General features: G+C 35.6%; 1 protein-coding gene across 2 annotated transcripts in view; it reads left to right on the top strand.

Annotated features, from left to right (window-relative positions):
- LOC121878698 (zinc finger protein 341-like) overlaps positions 1 to 8,068 on the top strand; it is a 32,150-nt gene extending 24,082 nt beyond the window's left edge. For both annotated transcript variants that reach the window (XM_042385050.1, XM_042385049.1), the window contains 5 exons: positions 542 to 741; positions 2,679 to 2,856; positions 3,387 to 3,594; positions 4,193 to 4,344; positions 6,029 to 8,068. In XM_042385050.1, coding sequence (XP_042240984.1) covers positions 542 to 741; positions 2,679 to 2,856; positions 3,387 to 3,594; positions 4,193 to 4,344; positions 6,029 to 6,826 — 1,536 coding nt within the window. In that variant the 3' untranslated portion in view covers positions 6,827 to 8,068. The remainder of the gene's footprint in view (positions 1 to 541; positions 742 to 2,678; positions 2,857 to 3,386; positions 3,595 to 4,192; positions 4,345 to 6,028) is intronic.
- The last annotated feature ends 6,526 nt before the right edge of the window (positions 8,069 to 14,594 follow it).

Here is a 14,594-nt window from a genome sequence, read left to right as displayed (position 1 = left end):
CTGCTCCAAAACCACTTACATAAGTTGATCGACACATTTGTACTTTTGGACAACCATTCACTATCAAGAACAGGGATATACTAGTGGACACAGTAAACTGTATCATCTCAGGAAGGGGCAATACTACTCATAGCAAATTTCATATGTAATGAATGCAAGTATGCCAAGTTGTCAGTTGACCCATGAATTTTGAATAAAAAAAATGCTGGTTGTCTGAGGTGTATGGAGAGGTAAAGGCTGGATAATTGGGATTGTACTGTTGTCAACTTTGCACCCTTACATGTTTTCAGAAACTGTTATGTTTTTGTTTACAGTATATATTTATTGTGAACAAAGAACTAGGGAGATTATACTTCCTGCCAGCTGGGCTCCATTAAAAGAACAAAAGATTTGTTATCAAAAGGAAGAAATGAAAATGACTGACTTGTGTTGATCTTAAGAAATGTGTGAATAGTGTAAGTTAGCACCTATGATATGAGAACCATTCTTTGGCACATTCATATGTGTATACAGACCTGATTACATTTCAAACATGTTCCAGGTGTACAAGTGCATTCAAAAGAACTGTGACCTGTCCTTTGATGACATAGACCCCTTTCTGGACCACATCAACACACACGACCATGACTTGCAGTACCGCTGCCATACCTGCTCCAAGGTGTTTTCTTCACTCAAGACTCTTGGCAATCACCAGAAGGACCACTCACTGTCTCGTCAGTCAAAAAAAACTGTAGGCCCGAGGTGAGTAACCAAATTTATAGCACAGAAAACTTGCAAGATAATTGTGATACTTTAGCCAAAAACCTCATGGGCAGATGCTGCCATTGCTCATAAGATGTTTAGTGCTTGACAGCAGGGGACAGTATTGTAATGGACACTATATTGCTGCAAGTAATGAACACATTGCTACCTTCCTACCCAATCAAATCCATATCAATTCACTGGTTGTCTCAGGAGCCAGTGGAACCTCAACCTATATTTCACTTTCTTGAATCTCCCTTTCATGTCCATGCTGTCAGCCCTACAGTTGAGACCTTTCAGTGATATTCCTCTGGACATTCATGGAATGATTGGGGCTTATTTTGTCTGTCTATCTGTCTTTCAAATTGAAGGAAATTAATTCATCAAGAATATGTTATAATTTTTTGTAACTCCCAAGAGGAAGGAAGATGGCGCAGCTTCCTAGCTACAGGCTCTGCCATAAAAAGAAATTTCAGTAGTAGTCCAACTTATGGCATATGCCCTCCACCATTCAGCTTCTCACAATCCAAAATTAGTACCAGTAAGTCAAAGAGGAAGGAGATGGCACTATAGGTTGTACCTCTCTAGTCCGGCAACCTCGGGACCTGACCGGTGCCGGACCATGGAAATTCACCCTTTTCCTGGATAGATAGTGACTTGTGCATACACTAGGAAGCACTAGCACCACTTTCTCTGCTTCATGGTCTCTTTGAAGACATATTGAAGGGTTAAATGTTGTACAGTAGGTTCTCAAATTTCGCGAGTTTTTAATTCAACATTTTTTATTTGAACACAAAAAAAAACACTGCACAATTTAAAATTTCGATGGTGAAAACTCGAATTTCGACAGGTTTGAGTGGCCCGCCAACGTTCAGTCATGCTTAATTGCGTAAACAGCGTCATTTCTCGATGTACAAAACATTCAATATTGTTTATTGCTTTATGTCTTTTTGATTGAATTAATATTTATGTGTGCAAAATGAACAATACAATTCATTAACAATATGTAGAATATTAAAACACACGAGGAGACGAGACAGCATTGTTTTCGTTGTTTACAAAACTAGTGACTGACTGGTTCTACATATAAAACTGAAGAAAATAAGACCCTGGTTGTAGCTGTAGTAAAATTAATATGGTTGTTTTAAGAAATGTTATTTAATGTTAATAAATGGAACAATGGAAATAGCTAACCATTAATGGTAAAAAAAAAGTGAGATCACGTATGTACGTGAGCACATGTGTAAACATATCGTCATTACTCTACATAAGAATATGAAAGCAACACTTATTTACTGTTCATACAGTATATATTTTAATTAATGTTTTTGAATTTAAAACAAAAATTCTACCCACCAGTGGTGGTAGAGTTGAAAACATAAAGACAGCCAATGTTGTTGTGTGTGTTTTTACTCGGATGACGAAGTTGCCAAGCCATCAGGTTCAACTCTAGCTAAAGCTGTAGAACATAAGAACTTTTCTGTGTTGTTTTTAGTTTTTAATTAACTTTATCTGTGTTATTTTCGTTGGCTTATTAGGATGTTGCTTTATTACAGGTAGTAATTCACCAAAAAAGTAGGGTAAATAAGGCCAAATTTAGACAAACATCGAAAGTACAGTACCAGACTCAAATTAATTTTCTCCATGGGCAAACTAAAATCGTTCCGGACCACAGAATGCCGGACTAGAGAGGTACAACCTGTACCAATATATAATAAATAAATAAAACTCAAAGATCGGTCACAACAGTTAATAAACAAGGATCATAGGGAGAGGAGAACAATATGATCAAGTACAGTACAGTATAGTATAGTACAGGTGTATTTGCATTTTTTTTGCACTGGTATCGTTTGTGTATGTTGTGTGTGTATGCATATTTGAATGTGTGCTTCAGTGCATACAGTATTACATTATGTTATCGACTTTCATCTTTTCAGTTATTTTCGATGTAACAAATGTAGGAACAAATATGCCAGTGCTGAGGCATTGGACCACCATCTACGCACCTCTTCACATCACTATCCTTGTAAACAGTGTGGAAAAATGTTCACAACTGAGAGATTACTACGCCGTCATTTGCACAGTCACGGAACAGGCAATATTTCCACTTGTGTCGTGAGTATTATATTTTATAGTTGTTATTAGCGATAGGTAGTTTAAGTTATCTCTATATCAGACAAGCAGTAGGAAGCATCACCAGGTGGGGCACAGACCTAGACACATGCCATTTTCAATCTCAGACCCACTGGCAGCCAATTACTTTCTGCACTCTACAAATAAGTGCTGCATTCTTAGAGCTTACAATCAAATCCATGTTTGAGAAACCCACATTGGGCAAGGTTTGACTGTCATTACCTCATGAGTAATTAGTTCTTTACTTCCTCCAGACTCCTCCTTCCATATCAGATGATCCTTTCTTCACTTATTCTTTTGTACCACTATTTCCAATGTCAGTGGACCAATGATACCCAATCCAGTATACCCACTTTTCAGCTCCAGTTGCGATACCTGCCATTCCATAACATACCATTTAGACACACTTGATCATCAGTCACCCTTTTCATTCCTCAACTATATATTCAGTATGATACTTCATATTAATCATTTCACAAAAATTGTCTGTTTGATGTTTCTCTGTCTTACAGCAATGCTCCAAGGAATTTAAGACAGAGTATGCCTTAAAGATGCATCAGCTCATACACACTGGGGAGAAACCACACGAGTGCAACCAGTGTGATGCTGCCTTTAATCGTAAAGATAAGTTAAAACGACACTTGCTGATCCATGAAGCAAAAAAATTCCAGTGTCCTTTCAAGTCTACTGCTGGTTGTCTCAGGGAATTCAGCAGACCTGGTAAGTTTTTGTCTGAAATCCAGTACCTTCAGGAGCTAATATTTATCACTTTTTGAAAATTCCCCATTTTCTGAAACCTAGACCAATTGCATATCCTAGCCTTGAATAGATCTTTGCATAGAGTGATTGTAAAATATGATTTGTTTTGTTTTTTTACACCTTATATGTTGTTTCTTATGTACAGTACCATATAATGTACTGTACATTATCAACTGAAGAAAGTCTGCCTGACCTGAACAGAGTAATATAACTTATATTGGTTTAATCAGTTAATTTGGGGACATTTCACTTGAGTAAACCCATATTTTATAATTGAACTAGTTAAATATCTTAATCACTTAATTGGCAGAATATTAATTTAGTGAACTTAATATTCAAATACTGTACTGTATGTAAGCTAAACCAGTATGCCTTTAGTAATGTTTTAAATAGCTAGCTTGATGGTAAGAATGTATAATCCCTGAGTTGTAGAACAGTAATCATCAGTGCTGGAAGAAAGGAACAAGATCACCTTGTACTTTAACTCATATCCTACTCTTGAACTTTCTCATGTTTTCATTCAAATTACAGTACAGTTCATTTAATATTCAACTGTCAGATAAATTACGGCTCCACATGATGACTCACGTGGGTGGTCGTGCACGCCGTGGGCGAGGACGTGGACGAGGCTCCAACACCACACGAATGGAACGACAGGTGAAGACAGAGATCCTTCCCCCTGAAGAAATAAAGTGCTCAGTCTGTCATTTGGTAAGTTTTATACTTCCTTCTGTACTTTATATCAAGGGTATTACTTTGTGTACCAGTAATGGAGATGTATTGCTCCAAAAGTCTGACAGCAAATATTGCCATATATGAACTCATTTCCATCGAGTTATAGCAATTATGACAAAACAGTTATCCCTAATTGGCAAAAAATATCAGTTGCACTTAAAGGTTGAATCATGGTTACAGTGAGTACATGTGCATTTGTGAATGAGCAGAGTGGGGAGAAAAGACAGAGGTTATGAGAAAAGTTGTGATGGGGAATTTAAAAGTAAAAGTAGGTGTTAGGGAAATGGAGGGATTGTTGAGAAATTTAGAGAGACTGAAATTTGATTGGTAGTGGGGAGTACAAAGTTGAGAAAGAAAAAATATATAAATATACATGGAGGTGAGATAATGATAAGATAGAGGATTGTTAGATTATGATAAGATAGAGGATTGTTAGATAATGATAAGATAGAGGAGTGTTAGATTATGATAAGATAGAGGAGTGTTAGATTATGATAAGATAGAGGAGTGTTAGATTATGATAAGATAGAGGAGTGTTAGATTATGATAAGATAGAGGATTGTTAGATTATGATAAGATAGAGGATTGTTAGATTATGATAAGATAGAGGATTGTTAGATTATGATAAGATAGAGGATTGTTAGATTATGATAAGATAGAGGATTGTTAGATTATGATAAGATAGAGGATTGTTAGATTATGATAAGATAGAGGATTGTTAGATTATGATAAGATAGAGGAGTGTTAGACTGTTTTGGTGGAAAGAAGAATGAAATGTAAGTTGATTAGTGTGGTACTGTGAGGGGCGATGCAGTGTCTGACAATTACTTGAGTAGAAGCAAGATTAATAGTGAGTAAAAGGTTCAGGTTGAAAGAATTCATTGATAAAATTTTCAGAGACATTATCAAGACCGGATGGGCATTCTCATCTGGGAGCAGTGGGGTTGAGGGTGGTAAAGAATGGACCCAGTTCAAGTGTGCAGTCTAACATAGTCTCAGTTGTGTGGCTACAGGGGAATAGAAATGAAAAACAAGAGGAAGGAATGGTGGGAAGAAAGGTTGGAAGTGCTCATTAACCTTTAATTGGCAGCCATCATCAGTGAAAGTTAGTTGTAGGGATGGCTGCCATCATTAGTGAACGTTTCATGTTCTTTGCATTCCATCTTTGTACATATAGGGGCAGAGTAAGCAAATCTTAGGCTGCTGGCTAAAGGTTTAGGAGAAGAGAAGGGCATATTAGTATCTGTACCAAGAAGGTAGGAGTACAGGGATATTAGAAGGAAAGTGAAAAGAATAGCAAAGAAATGTAAAAAGACAGTAGGAAGATGAGGGAAAGTTTGCCACAAGGTTTTAAAGAATGCAAGAAACTGTCTAGAAAAGAACTGAATAGAAAAAGTAAAAAAAAAAAAACATATAAATAAAAACAACATATATATATATATATATATATATATATATATATATATATATATATATATATATATATATATATATATATATATATATATATATATATATATATATATATATATATATATATATATATATATATATATATATATATATATATATATATATATATATATATATATATATATATATATATATATATATATATATATATACCTGTACTGTATATACTTTTTTCCTTTTCTCTCAGTCTTTTCCACCTGGAGAAGATGATCACAAATGCCTGGTAGAAGAGGATATTAATAGTGGGTTCATTGATAACGAGGGTAGAGACCCGAGTGCCTCGGTAACACACACAGGAAGGATCCGTCCTGTCCGTCAAGCAGTAGTACGAAGAGTAAGAGATCAAGCCAGCAGTAAAAGAGGGGGCAGGAAGAAGAGAGGGGGATCTGCGCATCAAAGTCATTCTTCACGTAGACAAAACCAACAACTGCAGGATGTGAAACACCAATACCAGCAGCAGGAAAAGCATATAATACAGACACAGGAAATTCAGCATCAGGTAGAAGAAAATATCTTGAGTGTGCCGACCGTTGAGAGCATCACCGAGGTAGACGGTGATGCCGATACCCAGAATGTAGACATCATTTACATCCCCCTTGCTTTGGTGCGGGCTATGTCTACTGAGGATGGCAGTCATGTTGATAGTGAAATGTTGGAGGGTGGTCCCACTATTACATTAGATGGCACCACATCATCACTTATAGTTGGAAATAGTACAATGGTACCCTTAGTTAATCCTGCCACAGTACATGAAGTGGATCATCTAGAACCCACAACTATTCTTAAGGAAACTTCAGATCTGCAGGTTATATATAATCCAGCCACTCCTCAGCAGGGAAACAATGGCACAACACAACTGGTAGAGACACAATTAACCAGTAACCACATCCACAGTGCACAGCTTGGCCATGATGCTGATCTAGATGAGTCTCACCTCACACACACACATCTCACACATATTAACATTTTACCAGATCAGACTTGATACGAAGCCTAATAAGTAGTACAGTAATCCTAATCTTTACACCATCATATAGCTGTCACAGGAATTTGTAACAAACATTATGTAATAAATATAGTGATCAGTCCAAAAATATTGCAATAATTTACTCTTTTAAGTAGTACCGTATTAATATTGTGTGGGATACGTATATATATAAATTTCAGAGAATAATATCTATGAAGACAATCAATTATTTATATGTCTACGGTTTGTGTAATATTTTCTACCTTTATATTTCTGTCCCTCCAAAACTTTTGGCTTGTGACAAGATTAGAGGCCAGTATTGTAATAAGTGTTGTATAAGAATACTTCTTGATATGTACAGTATACTGTAGTACAGTACTGTATGTGCAATATTTAGAAACGGAAAGACAGTCTATTTTTCTTTGACATATTTTTGACTCGGAATCATATATTTTGCTTTATTTAATAAGGTGATTGACTTGGAATGTATTTAGTATAACTTGAAATTTTGGATCATAATTCTTTATTTAATCAAGTCTGTATATTATTATGATAAATTACAACAAGATTATTTTCTTGTTTGGTCTATTTTATTGTACATTAATTTCAGATTTTGGTGCATAATTATTAATTAATTGATAATATAATTTGAATCTTCATCCGTGATGAAAAAAACATTACCCGTATTATATTGAGTTAAAAACACTAGTAACTGTTGAGAACATTATTGAAGAAGAATGAGTATGACCTCTAGCAGGTAATTAAAACATTTAACTCTTTTTCAGTTACTGATGTGTGTTAATTTTGTTGCCATGTTAGAACCTGTATGAGAGTATAATTACAGTACTGTGTATGGTGATAAATGTGATAACATCTCCTCCCTTGGAAGGAGACTACATTGAAGATAACTTTGTGTGGTGAGTCTTGGCTTTGCACAATGAAACTAACGGGCTTCTTTTGAGTATGGAGACTCTTCCCTGCTTTCACTTACATATATACAGGCAGTGCTCACTATCCAAAAGAATGTGTTCCACTGGTGTGGTGCATAATATGAAAGTTCATATAGTGAACAGAATTTTCCCATGGACAACATTATCATAATGTTATAAATGGAGGAATTATTCTTGGGGGCTGACTTTCAAGCACCTTATGTAACCTAAACTAACCAAACTTGAGTATTTTACAAGAGATACAGGTAATAACTCAATACAAAATACCTCCCCATAAACATCTTCAAACAACAGAAAAGTAAATTAGTACTGTACAGTATTATACACCAATCTAGTCATCATGGGAGATGATTTGGTACTCATTTGCAGTATTGTTTATCTCACTCTAGAAATTTAATGTAGGTGCCTGGCATAGAAGCCATTCATATTTCCTTTCTGCAAGAGGAGGTGGGGATGGATGCAGGTGTAGCTTCCAAGCCTACCTCCTCTCTAAACTACCGGTATGCAATATCCAGACCACAGACCAACTAACATAAGGACATTCCCACATGCTTGTGTCAGCACCCAAACATCTTCCAATTATATGAGAAAAAAGAATTACATCTGTATAATTTGGGAGTTTTTGTTTGTACTGTATAATAAAGCAGAGGATAAAAATTAACGACAACAGAAGTCACTCGATACAAAGGACAAGTCCCTGACTTAGTGCCCTAGATTGGCACAAGAATAGTACCTGCACAGTGAACCCTTTTCAGTGGAGTGATACAGTCCAAAGTAACTTTTGGCAACTTCTGAAATTTGCATGACATTAAAAGTGTGTATCAGTGAATATACCCTATGTACAGTACAGTAGTGAATACTAAAGTGTTCACAAATTTATGAATTTTGTACTACAGGGTAAATGCAAAACTATATATAGTGAGGCCTGCCTGTATAGTATTTACCATTATTCCAAAGACTATAAAGAATTTAGCAATAGTGTATCCCTGAACATGCATATTCCTCTTTGTCCATTAGTGGCCCTGTACTGTACTGCAGTGATTCCACACTGTACTTGACCAAATTTTGGTGAAGTTTAAATTCTTTTACACTACAATGAGACATTTCAATATTCAGTACAGTACTGTATAGTTATTTGTTTATTTTCTCATTGTCAGTCATGATATATATATATACATATATATATATATATATATATATATAAAATAAATAAATAAATAATCATATTTTTTCATGTACTATATTGTACTTAAGTTATTCATTGATTTATTTCCTCGTACTATAACATTAAAGCACAACTCAAAGTTGTTTAGCATCCATTTTAAACTGGGTGGCTCTCATTATTGCATATACTGTATTGAGGGGTTTGGTTAGTCATACTTTACCCTCATAATATGGGGCTGATCTACAATCACCCATTCATCCCTAGTCATATTAAGAGGGAAATTAAATGCAAATACTGTACTGTACAGTATTGCCCTCTAGCAAGAGGTCTAATAAAGCATGTGCCAATCCAGCCAATGCACTCTTCCCACCAGTTACAATACAGACCACATCTTAATTTCAAAGCTAATCCACTCTTTTGGATTAAATCCCCAGCTGACAAACACAGAGAGCAGGTGCCTCTCTCCTGCTTTGCTGACAAAAAGTGTCTAGCTGCATCTAGTAACACTGCAAGCAATGTTAATCATATAGTACTGAGTTGCACCAACCTAGCTTGTTATTCATGTGAGCATGCTACTGTACTATTGCTTGTCTAGGAAAGGTGTTACAAAAATGATCCCAAATAACCTCAATATTTATTCAGTTGACTTATATGTATGGTTATAAAATAATATAATATTGTGCAGTAATTTGCTGCAATAATTAGGAACAAACATGCTCTAAAACTGTGATTATAATGATTACAATTTAAGTACCCAGTAAAATCATCCTTTATTGAACTACAGTACATGTTGCACAGTTTAATTTACAAATTAAATTATTCCCCATTGTTTAATACAGTATTTATTTTATGTGCATAATTAGAATAACTTAACATGACAGCTAGAATTGCTAATGTAATATAGTTTTCTTACCCATAATACAAATTAAAATGTATTACTGACAGATTTATATGTGGAAGCAATTTAAGCCATATGGTGATGATGCCACTGCTTGGATTTTTTAGGTAAATAATGTAGTACGTATATAATTTTTAGTCTAGGACTCCCTCAATACTTCAGAAGGTTTGGTTCTGGAACCTTTTATGATGAATATATTCACAAAGACCTGAGTCTAGAAACAATGGGAAAAATGAGGTTTAGTTCATGAAGTTTCAAATCCTTCCCTCTTACACCAAACACCACAGAATATATATATATATATATACAGTGGTCCCTCGGTTAACGAGCACAATCCATTCCAGCAGGTTGCTCGTTAACCGAAACCATTGTTTCAATGGGTTTTGGGGTAATTGGTTCCAGCTCACCGAAAATTGCCTAAATTCAACAAAAAAGGTAGAAAAGTACACATACTTTGAGGTGTGTATGTAGAAGGCTCCTGGATGATGATGATGGGAATTAGAATGGGGGTGGAGGAGAAGGAAGAAGAGAAGGCATTGGGGTGGAAGAGAAGTCACCCCATGGCGCCATTTCACCCATAAAATTTTAGTTCTCTTGGTGTATTTCAAGATTATTTTCTTTAAATCAACACTGCACTGCATTATATATTGTCAATATGTAAAATATATTTCAAAATGACCAATAATTTGCTTGGAAACACAGAAAAAAGCATTTAGTTGAAGAGAGTCTCAAGCAAGATGTTACCTCCACTGAAAACAGAGAGAGACTAACGCCTGTCTGGTGTGTTAACAGGCTGGATGGCACGCCAGAAACTAGTTTCTTTACCTTCAATTATGTTCAATAATTGTTAAAATGACTAAAAAAGTTAATATTAAACTTTTAAAATTATTGAATAGTATAAACTTCTTGATATTTACTAAAATAGTAAGGCATTTAAGCCCTAAAACCGATTACTGTATTGGCGGACTAATACTACAGCTGGTGGACCGCCAAATGCAAGCGAAAACATGTTGAAGTCGGCTCGTAAAAACTCGTTAATCGAGGTTGCTTTCGTTAACGAAGTTAGAATCTTATGGAAGTAAATCGTTAACCGAGGACCACTGTGTGTGTGTGTATATATATATATATATATATATATATATATATATATATATATATATATATATATATATATATATATATATATATATATATATATATATATATATATATATATATATATATATATATATATATATATATATATATATATAGCTGTCACTATGGTATATGTATGCATTTATTCATGTACCTACTGTATAGTTTTTGTATCCTCATTCTTGTATTGAAAAACAAAAGGAATTTCATAAAAAAAAAAAAATATGATGAAAGCCTTAAACAGGCTTAATAAATTGTTGTCTGGGTAGTCAACATGTTTTAAGTAGAGAACTGTACCTGAATTTCCATGGCATCCATATGCTTACATTTTACGGACAGAAAGCATCTGCCAGTGAGGTAACACATGACCCATACATCAGATTTCCAAAAGGTGGCTGAACACCTTAACCTGTCCCCAAAAAGTCAGTGTATAATGCTGATGAAACTGCTGTTTATTACTGATGTTTGGTAATACAGATGCTATCTGGTGGTGAGGAAGCCTCAGCATCAGGACGTTAAATTAAACAACAGAATTAGCAACGTAAGTTGTCAAATGCTGCAGGAATGCACTGGTTTCAGCTTCTTATTAAGCACTACTAAGTCTTATACAGTATGTATATTGATATATATTCATAAAAGTGCATCCATGTGCATTACAAAGCAGATACAGTGTACTTGTGCTGTATTATGTCTTTGATATACTGTATAAGGAATTTTCCAGGAATTGGTGTAATAATCACTTTAAAGAAAAAGGAAAATTTTTCGGTACAGTGCTGTACAGTAATGCATGTATACTGTATTTAGTTAATATTTTATATGTTTGTACTGTACTATTTAGGTTTCCTGTGTTTCTAGTTGACCTTTACTTGATGTTATCTTTTAAAATTGATTATCTACAGGAGGTCTGTCTCCAAGAACTGCAGATAATCAAGAGTCTTATGTAAAAAATAATATACTGTACCTGTTTACTATATTAATGCTTGTACAGTAATCTATGTTATAATGGATGAAAAAATAATAATCAAAATTAAATTGAATTGGAGCCTAAAGATTTGCTATGAATTTAATTTTAAAGTTTTGATATATATACAGTACAGTCAACCCTCACTTTACGCGGTTAATTCAACCCACAGGGTACCGCGGAAAGTGAGAAACGCGTAAAGTGAACAACATAACATATGGGATTAATTGAAATAGAGACTGGGCCGACCCCCCAAACTCCACTTTTGACGACACACAACTATGTTGTAGTAAAAATATTATCTTAACTTTATGATGGTATGCACACACAATTAATAATTAAGAGAAATATCAATAATATTAGGTTTTTTAACACTTATATTAATAGAAAAGATGGTTGGGCACACGGGGATGGGCGGTTGGTTCCGAGGCAGAGGGCAGATTATTGGCCCTCACCTGTATCAATTGTATCACTATCCACCACAGAGGCTTGCAGGGCCTCTTTGTCAAACCCCTCAAAGTCCATATAAGTCCATATCCTCACTATAATTATCACTATCACTGACTTGGGCCGGCTGTGGTGGGTGGCGAGTGAAGAACTCGGTAATGTTTTGATGACTGGGCGACCTTGTGTGCACCATGCTCGCGCCGCTTACACAACATGGCGGATGGCGGGAGAGATGGCGGGAGGTTTGGATCCTAAAATGGCGCGGCTCGCCAACCGCTCTCCGCGTAAAGGGGTACACGCACCGCAGAATGTGAGCATTCCTGTTTCGACAGGGTACCGCGTAAACGTGGAAACGCGGAATGTGGGACCGCGTAAAGTGAGGGTTGACTGTACAGTATTTCATCGCACAACTCTCAACTAGGAATACTGTACAGTAGTTGACTCTACTCCCCAGTTTCTTCAGGGGGATTACAAATACTGTATGCCTCTTAGGTGCGTTAAAAGCTTCAGAGAGAGGTACTGTATTAATCACAGTTCGCTCATTAATATCATTGCACATATTTTCTGTGATACATAGATGATTCGTTGCCTGTTGACCAGGAGTTAGTAATCGGTTTTGCATTTCAATGATTACCGTATTGTACAGCATATAAGATGCACGGTTTTTGTTGGATAAATGGCTGAAACAAATCAGCCTGCATCCTGTATGTGAAGGTGCAGTCTCCTATAGGCTTATGAATCCCCCAGTTGCTGTCTCCAGTAAGCTAAACACTACCTAGCCTAACTCCAGAATTAAAAATATGTAGTGCATAAAACACATTATTACTTTTAATTAATTAATTTTAAACAAAATTCTTCACATTTGCATCTGTTAAGATTGCTGGTGAAATTGTTGCCAAGTTAGACTCATCACTGTAGCTACCACGCCGAGCTGTGAAGTGTAATTGTTAGTTTTCAACTTGTAATTTTGGTTAGATATACAGTACCGGTATGTAACTTTATTTTATTTCATTTTTTGTCAGTTGCATGCACACACAATCCTACATACATATTGTGCCAAAAATAAAAATGATTAAAATAAATACTTTTCATCAGGTCAAACACAAAGGGAAACATTTCTGTGTTCACAAGTTAGCAGGCCGAGTAACGGAGAAGGCAGTGCAGTGTGTGTGTGGGGGGTGATTGCAAAGTCGGCAGAGGCAGCATCCCAGCTGGGCTGCGTTGCTATGGCAAGTGTTGAGGCAATTGCTGTGTAGGCCGTTACTTTACATTTGTGATAATATTCCTTGTTTTTTTTCTGTATGTTATAGTAATAGTTTTGTACTTGTAACATAAAACTCATCACTATAGTCACATTCCCTAGCTCTCTCCCTACCACTCACTCCAGACAGAGCTGTGAGACTATGTTATGGTTATTTTTCAACTCATAATTTCATGTAAATACTGTACACGTAATTTTCTTCATGAGGCCAAAAACAGGCAAACGTGTTTTTCCTCAATACAGTATTCCCTGCTGAAATGGGGGGTGAGGGGGCATCTTATCTGCTGTAAAATCCGGTAGTACCCTATACTTTGTAATGGCAGTTCTACAGTTGAAGATGCTCTTTGCACTTAACAGTGTACTGTACTGTACTGTACAGCACAGTACATGTATTCCATAATGTACAGTACTTGAATGTATAAAGTAAATCAAATTCGCACAACATCATAGTGTTAGAATGCAGTACAGTAAATCCCTGTAAATTTTTATTCAATAGTGTAAATGGTAAACTGCCTCTATGCCAATGGCAAAACAGACATTACTAACTGATCAGTGTTTTTTCTGCATCTATGGCTCACCAACTCTCCAATACCTGTTGCCATTTTGTTCCAGATATTGCTTCCTCCGGGAAGAGGCAAAAATGAAAGAGACTTAAGAGTTTATACAGGTATAGTTAGATTTTTGTTCAAGCTATCACATGCAGGGATTGATTACTCTAAGGATATTCTTTGCGAACTTACTTTGACGAGGTGCATTTTTTGAGGAAAAACAATAAAACATTTATGTCTTAAAATTACAGCCCAAATAATGCATGAAATTATTTGCTACATCTGAGTTCATAAAAGAAAAAATCAAGGTTTGAATATAGAATTGTGAATACTGTACCCCTGTACTGGTACAGTGCAGTACAGTACTGTACTTGATTAAGGGTAATATCAAGAACTCAACAGACACAGGTTGGGGTATG

Source organism: Homarus americanus, unplaced genomic scaffold (assembly GCF_018991925.1).
Source record: "Homarus americanus isolate GMGI-L3 unplaced genomic scaffold, GMGI_Hamer_2.0 scaffold48745, whole genome shotgun sequence".
Taxonomy (NCBI): domain Eukaryota; kingdom Metazoa; phylum Arthropoda; class Malacostraca; order Decapoda; family Nephropidae; genus Homarus; species Homarus americanus.
Note: the sequence above shows the minus strand (reverse complement) of the source record. Positions and strands in the feature narration are given on the sequence as shown.